At 42.5% G+C, this 20452-nt stretch overlaps 1 protein-coding gene and 1 long non-coding RNA gene across 10 annotated transcripts in view; one reads left to right on the top strand and one right to left on the bottom strand.

The window, feature by feature from the left end:
- The window catches only part of LOC309842676 (schwannomin-interacting protein 1), a 531227-nt gene that overhangs the window by 503888 nt on the left and 6887 nt on the right, over positions 1 to 20452 (top strand). For all 9 annotated transcript variants that reach the window (XM_082687207.1, XM_082687209.1, XM_082687211.1 and 6 more), the window contains 3 exons: positions 17797 to 17914; positions 18880 to 19077; positions 20031 to 20154. In XM_082687207.1, coding sequence (XP_082543333.1) covers positions 17797 to 17914; positions 18880 to 19077; positions 20031 to 20154 — 440 coding nt within the window. The remainder of the gene's footprint in view (positions 1 to 17796; positions 17915 to 18879; positions 19078 to 20030; positions 20155 to 20452) is intronic.
- The window catches only part of LOC309842776, a 101386-nt gene continuing 91942 nt past the window's right edge, over positions 11009 to 20452 (bottom strand). Inside the window, exon 3 of the long non-coding RNA XR_014299774.1 lies at positions 11009 to 11342. This is a non-coding gene — a long non-coding RNA (uncharacterized lncRNA). The remainder of the gene's footprint in view (positions 11343 to 20452) is intronic.

Genomic DNA, 20452 nt, shown 5'->3' on the forward strand with positions numbered 1-20452 from the left:
AACCAACAGATCTCCACTCTCTCCTTCCTGAATTAGACACTTTAGTGTCTATTTAAATCTATTCTATCTGGCTTTCAGTAAGCCTTGTATTTCAGACTCTTCCTTAGAGACTCCTCTGAATCAGCAAAAGTCAGAAAGCATACACATGCTCTCATATATGCACATACAGGGGTCACCGCTGCGGCTTCATACGTGGGGACAGAAGTGGAGGAATCCCGGTGTCTCCTCCTCGGCTGGGTGCCACCTGTGTCTCCTAGGATTCCTTCCCTTTTCTCACGTGTCATTTCAGAGCTGGAAGGCCAGCCTTCCCTTTGAAGGAAAACATCTCCTTCCCCTCCCAGTAGGATGTGGCTGGGGGAGCTCTGGGGACCAGCAGACTGGGGATTAGTCCTAGTCAGTTTCTGATTTTGAGACTTTAACAGTTTCATTGTACCATACCACAGTCTTTGGAAGATGAGGGTATTTGACCACACAGATCTCTACTGCTTTTCTCTAATATTCCCCAAAGCACCAAAAGGTCTTCTTCTAGAAGCCCCATCTCTCTGCTCAGCTAAGTCGCATTCATCTGGCCCAAATGGGAGGTTTTGTTTTTAAAATCAAAGTCTCTCTCTCTCTTTCTCTCTCTCTCTCTCTCACACACACACACACACACACACACACACGTAAGACTCTGAAAATAGCATTAACAATAACTATAAGATGTATGATAACAACACAAAATACAAGTTACTGTCCCTGTCCCATCTGTCTCTATCTTCTCCCACTCTCCAGAAACGATGACTCTCAACTCCTTCGCTGTTTCTTCTGGTATTTTACTTATACATCTCTAAGTAGAATGCTTATTCTCTTAGTCTTTACATAACCATTCACGGACTACCAACTATAGAACATGGCGATTCACATCTTCTACAGACATGGCACTGTAACTCCCCATAGTCTCCCTTTATAATTATTTCATAATCTGTTGTCAAATAATGGTCGATTGTTTACATCATTAAGATCGTCAGTTTTTTACACTGAACCATGTAGTAAACGGATTACTTGAGAAACATCATGGTTTGTCTTGCAATGAAGACCACCCCATTTTTCCCATTGCCGGGGCACGGTTTTGGCTGCTGTATTACCTTCCACTGTGTGAGTGTATCATACCTCATTCAGCCTCTCTTCAGACCGTAGAGTCGTTTCAGAGTTATTTTGCTCTTGTAAGCAGTGCTGCTCATGAACACTCTTGACCATATCTCCTGCTGTCCATATGCAAGTGCTTCTCTTTGGTGCACACCTAGGAACAAACTACTAGAAAAGTACGTGAATGTTCACATCCGGAAGATAATGCCGGACATGTTACCCTGCTACCAGCAATGTTGCCGAAATCCTGTGGGTCCGTAGTCTTTCTCACGTGATACTGCCAACCCCTTTTACATTTTCGTTAGTTAAACAGGTATTAAATAGTATTTCATTGTGTTTATGAGCCATCTTTGCTTCCCCTTCTGTGAAATGTCAGTTTCGGTCTTATGTCCAAATTTCTATCCGATTCTTTGTGCTTTTTAAAATTGTTTTGTCAACGTCCTTTCATCATGATACTCATCCTTAATATGGTGTATGTATTGCAGAAATCTCTTCCCAGGCTGCAGCCTGTCTTTTCACTTCCTCCCTGTGTCTTCTATGAACAGGGTTCTTTTTATCAAGCTTTCATAGTCCATGCTTTTTGTATCCCATCCAAAAAATCTTCAACCCCAAGATTCAAAAGACGTTAACCTAGATTTCTTACCAAGAGTTGAAAGTGACTTTCTAAAGTCTGTAATCAATCAGGTGTTGGTTTCTTGATATGGTTATGGAGGCGATGTCCGATTTCATCTTTTTCCATTTACATGACCGTTTTTTCCATCCTGTTGATTAGACAATCCCTCTTTTATTCACTGATCTGACAGACCACTTCTGCATATATGAAACATAAGTGGGAATACATTCGGTTTCATTGGTAAGTGTTTCTACCCCTGCACCAACACCATGCAGCCTTAATTACTGTAGCCTCAAAGTAAGCCCTAAAATCTGGACAGGCAGGCAAGTCCCTCTCCTCTTTTTCTTCAGAAGTGTGCTACCTGTTCTGGCTTTTGTATTCCTCCATATCAACTTTAAATCATCTAATCAAGTTCAACAAAGTACTCTCTTGGGATTTTGACTAGAATTGTACTGAATCTATAGATCAACTCAGGGAAGAATGCATTTCCACAATATTCTATATCCCTACCCATCAGCTCAGCCTTTCTCTCCTTTATTTGATATAATTGAATATTTCTAAATAAAGTTCATAATTTCTCATTTAGAGAGATTATACAGCCTTTGTTTTATTTATTTCTAGATACTTGGCATTCTGGTATAATTTTAAGTTCTCTTTGGTAATGCATTCTCATTGTTTTGCTGCTGGTGAGCAGAAATGCAGCTTCATTTTTATACTAGTCTTAAATACACCCACTTTGTTGTAGTGTTCCTACTATTTGTCTGCCCTCCTGTTACTTCTAATAAAGTTGTCTGTAGATCATTAGGGATTTTTAAATACTATCATCTGAAAAATAGCAACTTTACTTATTGCTTTCCAATCCTCACGTATCTGGTTTTTTTCTTTTATTACATGCTTAGGGCCCTGATAAAAAATGGTAGTAGTTGGAATCTTTAGCTCATTTCTCATATTAAATGAGTACTTCTAGTGTTTCCTTATTTCGAATGATGTTAATTTTAGGTTTTCTTTAATGTTTCTCTTTGTGAGTTAATTATTTCCCTTATATTCATAAGTTACAAAGAATTTTCACCATGAATCGGTATGTAACTATCGTAAGCTTCTTCGGCATCTGTTGAGATCATTATATGATTACCTTGCTAATGTATTAATGAATTACAGGTATAGATTTTTAACATATTGAACGATCCTTGCATACCTAATATAAAGCAAAATTGGTTGGATTTTTTCAGACACTATGAATTTTATTTATAATATTTTATTTAGGATTATTACACTTATATTCATGAGTGACATGGGTCGGCTGTATTCTTTTCCTACAGTATTTTTTTCTTGTTTTTATATCAGGGCAGTGCTGGCTTAAAAGTTAGTTGGCTACTATCCCTTCTTCCATAATGTCTAAGAAAAGTCTGCATAATATTGGAATATGCTATTTCTCACCTGTATCAACATCAGGCCTGTTATTTACTTTGCATGTTTGCTCTAACTGCTTCCAGTTTTTAGATGGTGTTGAGGTTGTACATGCTTCTTATTTCTTCTTAGGTCAGTTCTGGTACATTGTATTTTTCTAAGAATTTGTCCCATTTTGTTTAGTTTTCAAAAATTTTTGAAATGATGCTTTCTCATTTTACAATGGGTATTAATTATAGGGATATTGTTTAAAATGTTTTCTTCTGATTTCTACATCGTCCATGGTTTTTTCTGAGTTTATTTTTGTTTGTTTCGATTTCTGCCCATCAACAATTAATGTAAAATGCTAAATGCTGTAAGTGAACTGCACAGTTGGGGCTTGGTGACATACATTGTTTCCTCTGAGAGACCTTCCCTGACCACCCAATTAAAAAATAAACACCCAACATACCTATCATTTTCTCTCCTCTTACCCTGCTTGTCCTCTTACCCTAATTTGCTTTTCATTGTGGTCCTTATCACTACCTGATATTGTGTTATATATAGTTTTTCTTTTTTTGATTCATTCTTTGTCTAGTACTCCAAGAGAGTCCATATTTTGTTCTCCACCATAACTATTGACTGAATAATGTCTAATAAGGGGATGCCTGGGTGACTCAGTCGGTTAAGAAACTGACTCTTGATTTCGGCGCAGGTCATGATTTCAGGGTCCTGGATTCGAGCCCTGTGTCAGGCTCCATGCTTAGTGGGGAGTCTGCTTGCGGATTCTCTCTCTCCCTCTCCCCACTCCCCCTGCTCACGTGCGTTCTCTTGCTCTCGCAAATAAATAAATAAATAAATAACTCTTTAAAATGATAAGAATAAATAGTGCCTAATACATCGTCACTAAAGATTTGCTGAATTAAGGAATGGTGAACTTCCCCTTAGAATGGTCAGATAAAAGTGCCACTATTTCCTTAGGGTGCCTCCAAATAAAAGTATGTAAAGCTCTTTTCTTTTGGATTCTGAGTTGCCACAGACAACTCTCCAACCTCATCCGGCTGCCAGGATTTTAAGACTCTAGCGGGGAAATGGTTGAAGGTTCAGCATGCAGAATGCTGTTTATTCCTTTGATGTCAGAAAAGGCCCTCAGTTTGATACTTCAGCCGTGTCTGAGTGTGTCTCATTTCCGAGCTCCTCTGGTTCCACCTCTCAAGGTAGTAAACTTCCTCGTTCCGCCAGGCCACGGGTGGGCAGGGCAGATAGAGGGTCCGAGCAGTCCTTTCGGTTGTTCCGTCAGTCTTTCTTTGGGTGCAGCCCCGGCCCACTCCCTGGTCTGCAGATGTACCCAAGCGTGTCTGGGACTCTACAGCACACACCCACGTGCTTCCTCCACCAGTGTTCCCTAGACGTACCCAGCGAACTGAAATGTTAAGTCAAATACTTCTCACCCACCTGCATTTTATCTTCCAACATTTCATCACACTCTCTTGTGTGCTCTTGTCTCCTTTTCTACTTTCTTCGCCCCTGGAGGTTTAATGCCTTCTTTCTTCCCTTTATATTATCTTACCAGGATTTCAGAAGAGAAACTAGGCAAATACCTGTGTTCAAAATGCCATGTTGAACTTGAAGTCTCATGAGGGTTTGGGCTAGATGGCTTCCTGGGGGATGGTTTTTATTGTTTCTAATAGCAGAAGTATCTCCTCAAATAAAATCTTGTGCAGAAACCCTGTGTACAAAACCACACTGTCGGGCGCCTGGGTGGCTCAGTGGTTAAGCTGCTGCCTTCGGCTCAGGTCATGATCTCAGGGTCCTGGGATCGAGTCCCGCATCGGGCTCTCTGCTCGGCAGGGAGCCTGCTTCCCTCTCTCTCTCTGCCTGCCTCTCCATCTACTTGTGATTTCTCTCTGTCAAATAAATAAATAAATAAAATCTTTAAAAAAAAAAAAAAAACAAAACCACACTGTCCTCCTATGGTTCGGGAAGACTGGAAGAAGAGAATCTGGGATACCCCTGCCCAGAAAATGGCCCCCTGTCATTTCCCCTCAGGGCCGCTCTGCATCTTCCCCGTTCAGCCCACCTCCCCAGGCCTTCATGGGAGGGCCTCTCCCCAGCACTCCCTCTACCCCCCACCCCGAGCCCACCCAGAACTCCTCAGGCAGAGCCAAATCTGAAAATCACTGAGTCATCTACCCCCGGTGGAGACAAGAGCTCTCGAAACACATGGATCCCACAGTAGCTCATAACAAGCTCCGCTTGTTGACTCGCCATAAGGAAGATTATTTATATCCTGTTTCTTCAGATGTTTTCATCTCCACGTTCTGGGATGAGATCATCCTCTGTGAGAACACGGTGACTTTTTGGGTACCCTTTAAGATGATGGCTAATGACAAGACTTAATGTTTCTAAGAAATATCACTTTCTCCCTGTAAATGGAAAGTCTGCACAGACTGACTGTCATTTCCCCTTGTCAGTGATAATGTAAGAGAAAAGCCTCAGGAAATGTTCAGTTGCGATTGTGTAACCCACATTCACTATTCCTATTCGAATTAATTTTTTTCTAATGTATTACAATCCCCGAAATTCTTTATTGAGCTGGAAATACCTCACCTCTTACTTACAAAAGGACTTGAGGGATGTTAAGACTTGAAAGTCCATTAACATGGTGCCCCAGAATGCACCAGAGTACATATGCTGAATTATTAAGTCAACAGAACCAGGTAAATCTTTTTTGACTGTACGACTCCAAAGAGCTCAGTGCTCAATTTTAAATGAGGCTGAGGACTTAAAATTAATTGGCCAAGCAATTAATTCTGAAGTGCTAAGCTTACTTTTAAGACAAGATGGCCCCAAGGAAGTGGGACCTTTGGCAAAATCACGGAGTTCTATTTATGTATGAAGGTGCATTTACCTGTAAAAATTAACTTCATCCACACTGTGTGAGAAATTCTGAAGTAACATGAGGGTCTTCTGGGAAGACGTGTATGAGCAGCTCCTGTGAGTTTAAGTGCCTCCGAGTTGCCCTTTGGGTTTCAACCCCACTGAATTTTTCTAATTGGTGCTGTCTCCCAAAGCACTTTTTCAAAGAGTGACAAGCTGTTAAATGTAAGCGAGGCTTACAATAATCCCGTAAAGACATTTCATGCCGAATACTGCAGCAAAAGAATTTTTGATATTGCTTCATTGCTAATTAAATTTGACTTACACTGAAATACAGCAAATTTAGGAAGCGCCATTTTTTTCTTCAAAACGTGCTAATCCATACATAATCAGCCTTTTCGAACTGAGACTGTATGACCTTTGTTATTTTTCCCTGCTTAGAAATGTTTTGGTGAAAGCTTAAAAGGAAAGGAGAAAAGTGAATTATCTACTCTACTTTTGAAATAGGTTTCTAAGAAATATTCAGTGTAGCCATCTACTTCTTCAAAAAAAAAAAAAAATACTTCTTTTCTCTTATTACTGGTATCATACTTTCCTATAAAATACGTTTTCATTGACCAAATTAAGCTCGAATCACTGTTACATTTCAGAATCGGAGTTGATACAGCTCAGTGTTATTGAAGGACTGGGAGCTGGCGTGGCTGCTGTGAGAGTACAGAGCTGTCATTAGTAAGAGACAGTGGGGAAACCTTTCCTTTTTCAGACATGACAACCTGATCTGACGTTGTGGAGAAGAGGTTTGCGGCCTTCTCCGTTCTCCTTGCCTCAGACAACCATAAAATAAACCTGATTCTTCCTCTCTTCTTACCTGACCCCTAGGTAGATTTTTACTGACACACATATAAATATAAATACAGTCTTCTTCATAAAGTACACAGCAGGAGGGTGTAACCCAGAAGAGGCTATACCCTTTTCTCTAAACACTGTAAATATTATGAAAAACAGAAATTCCCCAGAGAGCTTTTGAGCAGCTGGTTTGAATAATGATTACTGTTCACACATCTCAACCATTCCAGCATCCCCAAATCAGAGCCCACTTCTTTGTTATTCTTATAGGTTTCTTGGTGTTTTGTGTTTGGGCTAGGGATGGAGGCCCTAGAGGCACCCGGCCCAGGGAGTCGTACCAACTGGACAGATAACAGTGATCAAGAGAGCTTTTTTTTTTTTTTTAAGATTTTATTTATTTATTTGACAGAGATCACAAGCAGGCAGAGAGGGAAGCAGAGTGGGGGAGGGGGTGGGAAGTAGGCTCCCTGCTGATTAGAGAGCCCAATGCCAAGCTCTATCCCAGGACCCTAGGATCATAACCTGAGCCAAAGGCAGAGGCTTTAACCCACTGAGCCACCCAGGCGCCCCTTAAGAGAGCCTTTTAAAGAAACTGGATTCACGGGAGCTTTGGATATGAGGAACTGGGACTCTGTATATATAATCTGCCACGGAATCCCAAGTTGAACCAGTATCATTTTGCCAGGAAAGCAAATCGCCCTTTTGTCTCTAACAGTAATAATTTTTACATTATTTCCTTGAGAAGGAAGCAGCATAATCCTATATATCCAGCATGGGTAAGGAAAGAGGTTATCCCATTTCAGTGCAATGAAATTTGCTTTCTGTGGCCTATTTCTGGAAGTAATGGGTACATACTATAGCAGCAACCTATTTATAACATGCAACATATCTTTTAAATGTCATATTAATCTCATACACGTGTACCAATAATTTGCTTGGGAAACCCTTCATGTAAGTAATTCCAAGATACATGTCATTGTAAATGGTAGTTTACAAATTATTTTTTTATACTGTTTGAAAAACGGTTAGGCAGTCTACGGGAAACCTATCATTTTTTTATGTCCTCCTCCATGGATTAGCTCTACAATTCTAAAATACCACCATTTTAGAAGTAAAGCAAGATTTGAAGTGGATCTTTTGAGGCTTCGTAAGATTAAAATGGCAAAACAAATTTAATTATGTAAGCAATTCTTCTCTCTCACAAACCTGAAAGAAAAGCAAAATGGTATTTGTGAAATTTTCTTTGTCTAATAAATAGCCTCACTTTACAATAATGCCAATGACCCCAGTTTAATTAGGTGCAATTAATTTTGTGCGAGCGAAAGTTGACATCTTGCTAGAGGCATAACCAGCTGTACCCTGTCTTATGAATTTTTTTATTATCACCAATGAGAATTCAATTGTCGGAGCTATTGCAAAAGGGTGGGAGGCAGGGAGGAAAAGGCCACAGGGCTGCATTTTATATTTAAAAATGGCTCCAGCGGACAGCTAAATGTTTAATTAAAAGAGCTTCTAGGAATGATTTTTCATTGGCACTCATCTCTGACAAGTTATCATGACTTTATTGCTATGGTTCGCACTCCCTTTGGACAGTGTTCCCATACATGTGTCTGGACACATGCAGCTCAAATGAAGACCGGGCTCCTCTGAGAGTTCACAAAAGCTTCGCTGCCACAAGGAAACACTCCCACTGTCCGCAAGTGAGCCGTGGCATCTGGAGGTCTAACTCAGCCCCTTTGTTCAGTCTTGTAAAATTTCTGTGCCCCTCACATTGTTCTCATCCAGATTATCACATGCATTAAAATCCCATGGAAGGTATTTTGAAAACCCACTGCGAATGGAATAGTGACACACGCCTCCTTAACACTTAGAGTTTTTAATTTTAGTGATTGAAAGAAGCCTTTTGGACCCATTTGGATATACATTTTTATATTACCTGTGTCTTGTACGTATTAAAAAAAGAAGAAGAAGAAGAAGAAGAAGAAGAAAATGTAAAACATGTTGGTTAAGATAGTCCAAAACCCTCTTCATGTTCAGAACCCAACTCTCTCCATTTAACCACTTTGCCTCCGAGTTGTCAGCCTTAACTTTTCCGCACAGTGATGCCCTCTATGCCGTCAGGAGATGCTGGGCGTCACCTTCCAAGCCACCGGCCTTATTCCACAGGTTTGGATGCTGGAGCTTTGTGGTTCTTACCAGAAGGCACAACCACCTGAGCTACCGGTTCCCACCTCTTCACGAGTGCTCCTCAGCTGGCTAGTCGGCCGCAGGGTGGGGGAAGGGGGGACTGCTCAGTGAAACAGCCCTGCCACCAGCCACCCGAATGGCCGAGGCTATGAGACACCTGACTTTAAAGATGGCAAAATATGAACCACCACGCTTCGTAGACTTGATGAAATTCTGTAGCTCTGCATTCTTTTGAATGACTGCATGTAATTCAAGTGACCACAAATCAAATCATGAAAAAGAATGTCTTAGACGTAAAGCTTACTCTGCAGCCACACCTTGGTGATCGCCAGCTGTTTTTAGACATGAATATACAAAGTGGTGAGAGCAGGGTTCAGTGTACAGCAGAGTAAAAGAATTTGCACTTGAGAACATCACCCGATCTAGTCATACCCCTCAAAACCAGGCACAGGCACTGACTCTCCAGCTGCCATGGCTTTACCCCTGACACGTGAACGTTGTCCTCCATCCAGAAGCAGCAAGCATATGTTCATCTCCAGCAGCTGAAATTCATCAGCAAGCCAGACAAATACAAGTTTGAACCCTGGGCTGAGAGGAGTAAATCAGCAGGCTGGCTTTAAAAACACAGCCGCCTAAATGTCTATCAGTTACTTCCGAGTCTAAAATGTACAGCAGATCCAGAGGTGGGGGGTTGAGTAGAGAACGGGGCTGAGACTGGGCCTGGAAGGGATGTCAATAATTGAATAAAAGAGTCCATCTCCAGAAATGTTCCCTTAAAAGAAGATGGTTCCTGCTGCCCTCCGAGAGGATCTCCCGCCCCCAAGCCCCCTGCCAAAACCAAAAGGCCAGCCTGACTCATATGTGAGTCAGGCTCCCTGCATAGCCACCGTCTGAGTCAGACACACAGCCATCCTCTTCCAGCTGTCAAACATTTCATCCTCCTCACCTTTCCTCCAACACGCAAGTGCTAATCAGCTCACCCATTTTCTCTCCTTTTCCCTTTTTAATTCCTGTTAAATGCCCACACATGGCAACTCAGAGGCGCTCCGAAGAGAGAAATTCAAAGTCAACTGAATTTCTTCCACCAAAAAAGATCTAGGTATATATCCTGCCTTTTTTTTCTATGCATAATATATCTTCACATTTCTGTTTACAAAATTGGAATCATACTATACCTACTGTTTTACAGCCTGATTTTTTTTCTTCACTTAACAGCGTATCAGGAACATTTGTCCATGTTCCTAGCTGTTCTTCTATCATATGTAGTTTTACTAGGTGTATAATGGTCATTATATTTCACCAAACATACTTAATCAATCTCTTATTGTTGGACATTGGAATTGTTTCCAGTTTTTGTTTTGTTTTGTTTTGCTTTGCTTTCTTTGTTCATCTTTTTTTCTTCCATTTATGAGTTTATTCTATCCTTCTTAAAGTGCCATGGCTTCTCAAAACAGACTCTTCCGGAGTAAAATACCGGCCTTGTGATTTGTGCAATTTAACCTCTGAGCCCTCATTTCCTCATAGGCAAAATAAGGGTCATGATATTTACTCTAGTGAATTGGAGGGATCGAGGTAATACATATGAAGTGCCTTAATACACAGTAGATGATCCAAAATGGTAACTCTTGGGACGCCTGTGTGGCTCAGTCAGTAAAACGTGTGACTCTTGATTTCAACTCAGGTCATGATCTCAGAGTCGTGAGATCAAACCCTGCATAGGGCTCCATGCTGGGCATGGAACCCGCTTAGGATTCTCCCTTCCTCTCCCTCTGCCCTGCCCTTCCCCCACTCTCTCCCTCTCTAAAAAGAGAGAGAAAACAAAAATAACTCTTTTTTATTTCAGAATGTAAATTGCTTAGAAATCATTTGGCTTTGATTAAGGTGAAAGTAGACCACATTTGGTACCTAAGAGACATGACTGTTTTATTCCGTCATTATTCCAGTATCAGAAGCCTCATTCTGATCTTCAATTCGTGGTAGAAAATATTTTGGATGAAATGCATTTTTTTCAACATGAAGATACTGTAATTCCAAATTTAATTACACGTAAGCGGTCATTAGAAGAAACTAGGCACTGATGTGAAATTAGAACCAACAGCTGTCTGGGGAATGCAAGTATTTATAGCTCTTGGGAGAACTGGGTGAGGATATAGGGGCTGTGACGCTTCACCGAAGAAAAGCTGGTGAAGGCCACTTCCCCTTTTCTATCAGTTTCTTATGTGGTGAGAAGATTCTGTGGCTGTGTCATGTTGGACGGCCTCCAGCCATCATGGGAACGTGTACAGATGGAAGGTCCAGAACTAGCCTGAGAAAAGGAAGCAGAAAAAGAAATTATGTGCAAGATTAGGAGAAAAAAAAAAACTAGAGAGGGCCACTCACACCCCAGCCACCTTTGGAGCTGCCTTCCTCAGCTTTTGCAGAAGAAGACAAATGCCTGAGCCCTGTAAGATGTGGAGTCAGGGTGGGACATAGACATAGTGTCATCTTTTTTCCCTAGTTCTCTCTGTGGCGTGGAATTTGGAGCTACCGTGAACTTCTCTGGGCATGTGCCTGCCAGAGGGTAGGCTTTCCCATCTCTCCTGCTTTTATCCCCACCGCCCCCCCCACCACCACTTAAATCCCTGAAGACCTCCCTTCTTCTGCAGTTCCCTGCTCAGTCTCCCTTCTTGGTTAACACCTTATTTACTAATGGATGTCTACATCCTAAAAGTATTCTTTCCTCATATAGGGAGTAAAGAGATAGATAAGTAGATAGATAGATAGATAGATAGATAGGGAGTATCTACTACATGTTTTTCAAGTTCTCTTCTGATGCTCTTCATATTCCACATTTCTATCTGTATGCTACGATTTGATGGTCCAAGTACTTGGTACCTGTTAAAAAGACCTGATTTCTGTTTATGGTTCAACTACTAACTATGCATCCACTTAATGGAGGGGTCATGACCTGTAAATGCCTTCAGGGGTCAGCAAGAAACATAAGTGAGTGAAGAAGCCCAGATACAAGGCAATAGGGAGTAGTGGAGACTGTAGCAAACTAGAAACTATACGCCCTGGCCAAAATGGATAGCGGCTGCTCAGCACCAACCTATTGGTGCCATGGAGTTTGCATGTATTACCTGATCCTCAGATGAATGAGTGAAGAAGAGACCAGTTAAACAGCCCTTCTGTAATATTAAAAAATCACTTATTGTTCTTTTGTGTGTGAGGGATGAGATCTGCTGGACCAGCCATATTCACACCTGTTATGTAAACACCAGCCTTTTCTAAAAATCCAATAAATGGTCATCCCGTGCACTACACACCACTTAGCAAAAGAAATGAACACAATCCCACTCAAGTAAAAATAAGAATAGCATTCTTATGAAATAGCATTTTAGAATAATATTTTCACAATAACAGATACTGGGTAGCAGAAGAGGAAGGGGTCAGAGTGTGGGGACGGGGAAAAGTCTTTTATCATGGAACAGCAGCACCTCACTTTAACCCCCCTTGGCCCAGTCTGTAGAGACACCAGCACACATTCAGGACCTCTGGAGCTTACCAAAACCTCAATCGTCCCCACATTCCTTCTTCATGACAAATCCTTAGAAAAATGAAGTGTGTTTACAGCTACCCTTGGGTAATTACAACCCAGATTTTATATTCCTTCTCTTTTAAAAGTTTCATGAAACAAAAAAAGATATATGATAAAAATAGAGTGATTATTTATTATGTATAAAGTCTTTGAATAATGCATCATAGATCCATTAAAATAGATGGGAATAACATTTTAATGGCCCAGTCACAAACGAGTTGGGGATATTGAGCAACAAAGGAGAGAGCGGGGCCAGTGGCTCTCACAGCCACTCCAGCTGTGGACAGAAGATGAGCAAGGCGGATCTGAAATCCGTAAGCATACGGGTAGTTCCTTCTCACTCCGCTTCTTGAGGAAAACCAGACAGTTGCCTTAGAATGATAAACACGTGCAGGAGGTATAAGCACACCACGATTATATTACCAGACGCACAGGCAAGATCTAAGAAATCCAGACCTGAGGTTAAGTGTAGTGGGGGGAAGGGCCCCGGATTCAAGAACCAGAGTTTCAGCCTGTGGTCTCTTCTTTGTGACCTCTTACCAGTTTTTTGTTACCACAATGACGATGTATAATCCCCAAACCCCCCTTATCAGTGGCATACAATAATAAACATTGATTTCTGCTTGGGAGCCTCTAGGTCGGCCAAGCAGTTCTACTGATCAGAGCTGGGCTCTGATGGGCTTACTCATGTCTGCAGTCCCCCCCCCCCATTTGGTGAGGTGCCTTTTCTGCCAAGCTCTCTCGTGCATTTGGGCTTCAGTGGGACAACTGCTGATCGAGCTCCGTGCTGTGAAGTCACTCATCTGCCCGCAGGCAAGCCTGGACTTGTCCTGAGGGCAGTGGCAGGGCTTCCTGAGGGGGAGACTTGGCACATAGGCATCCCGTTGGCAAGACGTGTCAGAGGCCAGCCTAGGGGTAGGGAAATAGACTCCAGCTCTTGATGGGAGAAGCTGCCCGTCACATTACGGAGGGGGCAGGTGCAGGGAGGGAAGAATCAGGACCATTTTTATAAATCAGGCTGTTACGGGTCTGGGGAGCTTTTGTGACTTCTCTGAGTAACTGTCACCTTGCCTGTTATCGCAGGTGGTTGTACAGCCCAACAAGGGAATACAAGCCAACGTCGTTTTAAACTTGAATTGAGTGCAACAGTTCAAGTGAAGTTAACTAAGGGACGGTATAGGGGATAAAAACCATAGACTCTTCGACGTTTCTGTGTAGACACCGGTGTTCTATGTTGGTTGCTGGGAGACAGCTGTTGCTAAAATCAGAAAACACCAAGTAGTTCTGGGGTTCAGAACTGTCCTCAGAACAGCCCAGTCCCAGTCACCTCAAACCAAGGCCAAGGCCAAAGGCCAGATTCACAGTGGCTACCACCCTACTAGAAGTCATCACAGACTTTAGGATCATCAATCACATTGTTTCTCTCAGAGAATAAACTGGCCTTGTCCTTATATTTTGAAATAAAAGTATTATCTTTATACCGGATTATATTATCACTTGACTAGGTTTTTGAGATACCGTCCTCTTAGTAGTTAAAAACCTTTCACCTCCAACATCCTTTCGCTGTTGTGCGTATTTTAATAATAGTATCTCCAGAAATGGTAGTTGGATATCAGCATGGGTTTTGATGTAAAGGTGTTCCTTGCCTTGAAAGCCAAGCAGACGTTGTCACTGAACGCCCTCTCGCTACATGCCTTTCTGCTGCTAGCTGGTAGGCACTGTCACTAAGGAAGCCCCTGCACTCACACTGAGATGCCCAGAGGACATACTTAGTCTTTGTGTCTTCGTATTTCTGAGCATTTTCAATCTGGAACACCCTCTGCTCAGGTCCTGGGGCTCCCTGTCAGTAATCCTGGGCAGCGGTGTGGTTTTTCACTGCCTCGTGGTCCATAAAGAGAAGTGGTTTCCGGGATAACCAGGACACACACCTTTCTGCTCCAATACCGACAGGCAAGGTAGACACCAGGCAGCGTTTTGCATGCAACACTGTAATAAATGCCACTCGAAACATCAAGCAGCCTTGACTTGGATGCCTTAAATTATATAAATTAAATATATATTATAAAAAATATAAATTAAATTACATAAATTAAATAATTAAAAGATGAGGATCACATTTCATTTTCCTCTCTGATGATGCTTGCGAGATCCAGGCAAATTGGACCCCCTGGCAGCTCAGATTTTGCAAGCCTGGTAGCTGGGGTCTCAGTGAGGCAGGTGGCCTACAGCGCACGTGCGGGGCAGAGGCCCCCGACTGCAGGCTGCAGGAGGGAGCCTCAGAATAGCCGTGCTTCCCCCGGGCGGGAAGGGGTGCAGAAGAAGGCTTATCATTCTTGACCCTGTGACACAGAGGCCTTCGAGAGCACCAGGTGGCCCCACTCACCCCTCAGCCGGGCTGCTGCTCGAGATCTGTGATTGAGTTTCCCCAAAGCCATCTCCGTCTTAAAACCTGCTTAAAGGCTAAAGGCAAACAAATCCTTCTTGAAACCTGAGTCCATTTTAAGATGTCTTTACTAAAATCCCCTCTGAACCATTAGCTGTTATGTCATATAATTTCCTTTTCCTGAGAGTAACATTCTTGGTGATTACTGCTATAAGGAATTATAAGTCTCAGCCTGTAAGAAGCTCTGCTCAGTTTCCCACGGTGATAATGTGGTACTAAGGCGATTTTCTGAATTTCTACCTGAGGTGTTTTTTCATTTCATTCTAACTACTAAATCTCCCCCCTCCTTTTTTTTTTTCTTTGCCTTTCCTGAGTTAGAAATGCTGTATGGGTTGGTTGATTGAAGTCTGAGTTGATCCTTAGCACAAAGGTCAGTTGGGGGCAGAACAACAGAATTTATGATCAGACTTTCTTCAGAATGAAAATATATATCCCTGGGTGATTTAAACCTTATTTTGTAATGGTATCACAGGTTATTTTATTATTTTTTTTTTAATAATGTGTCGGGCACATCTTTTCAAGACTTTAGCAGCTCGGTAAATAGAAAATGCTACATACTCCTAGATTCAAATTAGGTTTAATTTAAGATGACTTTTTACTTTTAAAATATGCTTTTAATGTGTTTTTTTTTAATTTGCAGTTTTATTTCCCATTATTTCCTAATCCATATATCTTGAATTTTAGATTAAAAATGGGTTGATTGGAGGGGATGGTTGACAAACTACAGATAATTAATTTTAAAACTTAATTTATCTGGGATCAAAGGGTAACCTGAATATATTAGATTTCTCTAGGAAAAAAAAAATTCCAATGGAAAAAAATTAAAAGGCGATAAATTCTAGCTCAGTAGAAGTCCAAGCTGCCTAATAGTTTAAGACAGCTTGAGGACATTCTGTCAGAGCTCCTCAATGCTGGCCAAGGTATTCAAGTAAGTGACTCTAACGGTCCCTTTACAAAGCCAAATCACTTTTAAAATTCTGTATTCCTTTGTCTGGGCTTTCAGAAAGTAGAAAAAGGAGGACTGTGAATACGTACAGAGCACCTATCCCATGCCTAGCTCTGAACTATCGTCATCCTTCCAACAAAACATAGAATTATTCACCCCATTTTACTGATGAGGAAACTGAGGTTCTTAGAGGTTAAGTAATGGGCCCAGAGAAAGAAGTGAGGATTCAGAACCTAAGTCTGACTGACTCCAAGCCCCCTGATCTGATCACAGTAGAACATGTCCCTTCCGTACCTAGCCAGGGCTTGGCTCCCTGTCTGCAGAGGAGGACAGGCAGGGAACAGAAACGGCCTGCTGAGGGAGAAGGGGGGCCTTTCCCTACCGGACTTTTAGTAATTCCAGAAGTGACCAATAGGTGGCAGTACATACATGTAACTGTGACGGTGTCTGCTTTAAATGGGTAGATTTTCTTTTTCTGGCCCCTGTAATTGTCAGTCATTTTCTGTGAGTCATCTGAGTAATTTATACAAAGCATCCCTACCCACTGGAATAAAAAAAGATACTAATGTCAACTATCAGACGAGTTGCTCTTTGCATTTCTGTCTGTGACAGTAATAACGCCGCCAGAGCAATCCAGTGTTGGCTTCCTAACCCTGGCTTGGACAAGTCTCCTTATGGTCCCTTGCTGCTGAGGGGTCTCCTAGGCTGACACACAGACTGGGACAACTGGGGAGGTTTGAAAAATTACTTTTTTAGGGACACCTGGGTAGCTCGGTCGTTAAGCGTCTGCCTTTGGCTCAGGTCATGATCCCGGAGTCCTGGGATCAAGCCCCAGATAGGGCTCCCTGCTCCTCGCGAAGAGGACTTCTCCCTCTCCCACTCCCCCTGTGTTCCCTCTCTTTCTGTCTCACTCTCTGTCAATGAAATGAATAAATAAAATCTTTAAAAGAAAAAAAGAAAAATTACTTCGTTAAAAAGTCTTCAGACCCAAACAGCATTTTGAAATGTGTTTAATTTCAAAAAAAGGTTAGGACAGAGAGTTATATCCGTGGTCCACCTCGTGTGGCACAGACACACAGCCGGGTGACTCTCTTGTGGCCACCTCTCCAGCACCTCGTGCTTCAGGTGCTCTGCTGGGTTCCAAGATTGTGCCTCTCTGACTGAGTTCGGGGTTTCCTTAGGTTTCTCTAGGGTGAACCTGTGGTGTGTTTTTTTAATGACATAAATGAGCTTTCTTGGTTGGCTTTTGGCAACTTGCTCAAAGCATAGCTTTACCTCAGACAACCCCATTCTATCTATTTGCGGGGGGCGGGGGGAAGCAGCAGTCTTTCTTCAGAGAGCTCTGCTCTAGTGAGCTTCTTTGAATTGTCCCTATGGGACAGGACACGAGATGACCGCATGCTGAGGACCCCATTCATCTTTATCAACAGGAATGTAAACTCAGTGACTCCACACGTGTTTATTATGTACCAACCATGTGTTTGGTGTTGTGCCAGGGGCTATTCTATGTGGCCTGAAATTATCTTTGCCTTAACATGAAATTGGTGTGGAAAAAAAATGATATTAGCAAAAGTTAGCATTTTATCTTTTATCAACTTATGAACTCATTAAGTTATCATCGTTGTCCTTTAGTTATCATGGGTAAGTTGGGACTGACATTGGTTACCCTCTTCTCCTTGCGAAAGCAATCTCCCTGAGATTGCTTTCCATTAGCAAAGCCAGAGAGTTGTAACGTGCGCTCCCAGATAACAAACAACTTGAGCAGAACGGCTGTCCTGCTTGCTTCCATCCAGGCTACAGAGTGGGATGAACCTGCAGATATGTTTCGTCAATGACAGTGGCAGTGATAAGGACAGCGATGCTGATGACAGTAAGACGGAAACCAGCCTGGACACCCCCTTGTCTCCCATGGTGAGTCCAAAGCCACCAAAGCTCTGTGTGTGTGTGCCTTCCTGGTCATTTAGCTTCTTTTTTCTCATTCGTCAGGAAAAAACAAAACATGGCAGAGATGAAAAAAGAAATGTCTCGTGCCATTTCTTGACACAGCATGCTCTTAAAATTTGACAATGAAGAATCAAAGCTGTGATACAAGGACACATAAACTCTGCTAAAGTTAGCAACTACTTTCATATTGAACCACGAGAAAGCTCACCTATGCTCTATGTCCTTCTCCATGGGGCTGAGAAATATTAAGTGCAGACCAGCAGTGAGTCCCCACTGAAAGGTAGGGGCGGGACTCATTCTGAAAGGTAGGGGCAGGGTCCGGGTGAGGATGGGAGCCCTAGCACACAAGGATGTTCCTCAGTGAAACCAGTAAGATGATGTGTGTAAAACATTCCCGGCTCATTCCTTGCGTACATATTGCAAAGGATGGCTTAATGATCCCGGGAGCTTATTGCTGGAATCCTTTACTCTCTGTGACGGCTTTATCATCTTTCTTACCAAAGAACAACCAGCAGGAAACCGTGTTAGTCCATGACTGCAGGGCAACGTCAGAATTTCACTGGATACCTGAGATCCTGTTCACTCCAGAGAACAACATGCTGCCTTAGCTCTGGGTTAAATATTTTGCCGTGTCTGATCCCTTCAGGAAATTTTGAGACCTAGAACCAAAGGGACATCTCGAGTTGATCATAAGCAGATTCTCCCTATTGTTATGTGGCTCTGCTAAAATCAGAGTCTGTTCTTGGCACTGAAGAAATAAATCCTCTGCTTTAATGTTACTTGAGATTCGTAGAGACCAAGTCAAGTAGCGAGTCATGTTGATGGAGGACAGTCTCTCAGCCCCTCTGGGCAGGACCAGGGACTGGGGTAGCCCATCTCCAAAGATGGCGCCTGACACAGAAAGCTCAGGGCTGCTCTTTTTCCCTTCACAGAGCAAACAGAGTTCTTCCTATTCTGATAGAGACACTACGGAAGAAGAATCTGAATCCCTGGATGACATGGATTTCCTCACAAGGCAAAAGAAATTGCAAGCCGAAGCCAAAATGGCCCTCGCCATGGCCAAACCAATGGCCAAAATGCAAGTAGAAGTGGAAAAACAGAACAGGAAAAAGTCTCCCGTCGCTGATCTCGTAAGCAGGAGACACTGAAATGCCAGCAAGTGTTTGGTGGCTAAAATGGTTGACGTGGTCCCAGTTCTTTCCCAGAGTTATGCAAACTTGGGTTTCTACAAGGCAGTTTGTAAAAAGTACTGTCATTGAGAAATATTTAAGTTCGTTTCTTGTTCCTTCCTACTGAAAGATTCATAAGCAACAGATTACACAAAAGTAAACTGTTCTGGATTCACATCCATATTCAAAGGATAGATTCAATATCTATTCATTCATAGATAACCTGGATTCAAATATCTGCTATATTTCTTAGAGGTGTTATTAGCTGTCAAGGGAATATTTTAATGTCATTAAAACAGTACTGGTTTAGAACCTACTGGTTGTGGCAAACTCACTATGGCCATGGCTGTCATTCCCACCTTTCAGTGAAGACAGTGTGGCATAATGGATAAGGGCTCTGGGCTTTGAAGGTCACCTCTGCCATTAACTTGCTGTGGGACTCCGGGCAAGGTACTGAAGTCTCAGTTTTGTTGTCTATAAAATGGGAATAGTTACACCAGTGTGAGAGCATGGTTGTGAGAATTCTGTGAACCAAGCATTTAAAGCACACAGCACAGTGCTTATAACATGGTGCAGATGGGTAGAGAGCTGATATTATTTTTATCCATGCCATTGGTATTCCCGGAGCTCCCTCGTCATTCATTTGTGGACATGATCACAGACTCGCAGTTGTCATGGCCTGTGTTCAAGACCAGTCTGATAGCTTTTGATTAGTGTCGCATTTTGACGCCAGACGGGTTTTGGACAACATGGTGTGTGGGGCTGGGGTGGGGAACTCACACTGGGAAATGCTCTGGAGCACAGGCCCCGAATGGAAGTGGGTGAGAGCAGATCTGTCAGGAGAAAAGTGGGTCTTGTTCTCAGTGCCGTGGCTGCTCAGGTCACACCTCCATTTCTTCCTTCTGTATCTTCAGCTGCCACACATGCCTCATATAAGCGAATGCCTGATGAAAAGAAGTTTAAAGCCCACCGACCTGCGGGACATGACTCTCGGGCAGCTACAAGTGATAGTCAACGATCTCCATTCCCAGATAGAAAGTAAGTGTGCAGGGTGCTTGAAAATGGGGAGTCAGATGTGAAATATCGTGGGATAGTACTACCTCCTTGATTCACTTCCTTTGTCCCTTCCCTTGGGTTCCTCCTGCGTGCCACAAGAGAAGGAAGAGGATCACAAGGCTCTGTTTTTGTTTTTTTACCGTAAAGTGTTCAGAAATTTCAAGAATTATTCAAGGTTCACAGAGGTGAGAAGTCCTCTTGATTCATCTCAAACCCCCAGCGCCGAGCACGATGTGTGTATTTGGCTCGCAGCATCGGTTTCTGGACTCCCATTTGGTAG

This window comes from Mustela nivalis (genome assembly GCF_964662115.1).
Source record: "Mustela nivalis genome assembly, chromosome: 1".
NCBI lineage: Eukaryota > Metazoa > Chordata > Mammalia > Carnivora > Mustelidae > Mustela > Mustela nivalis.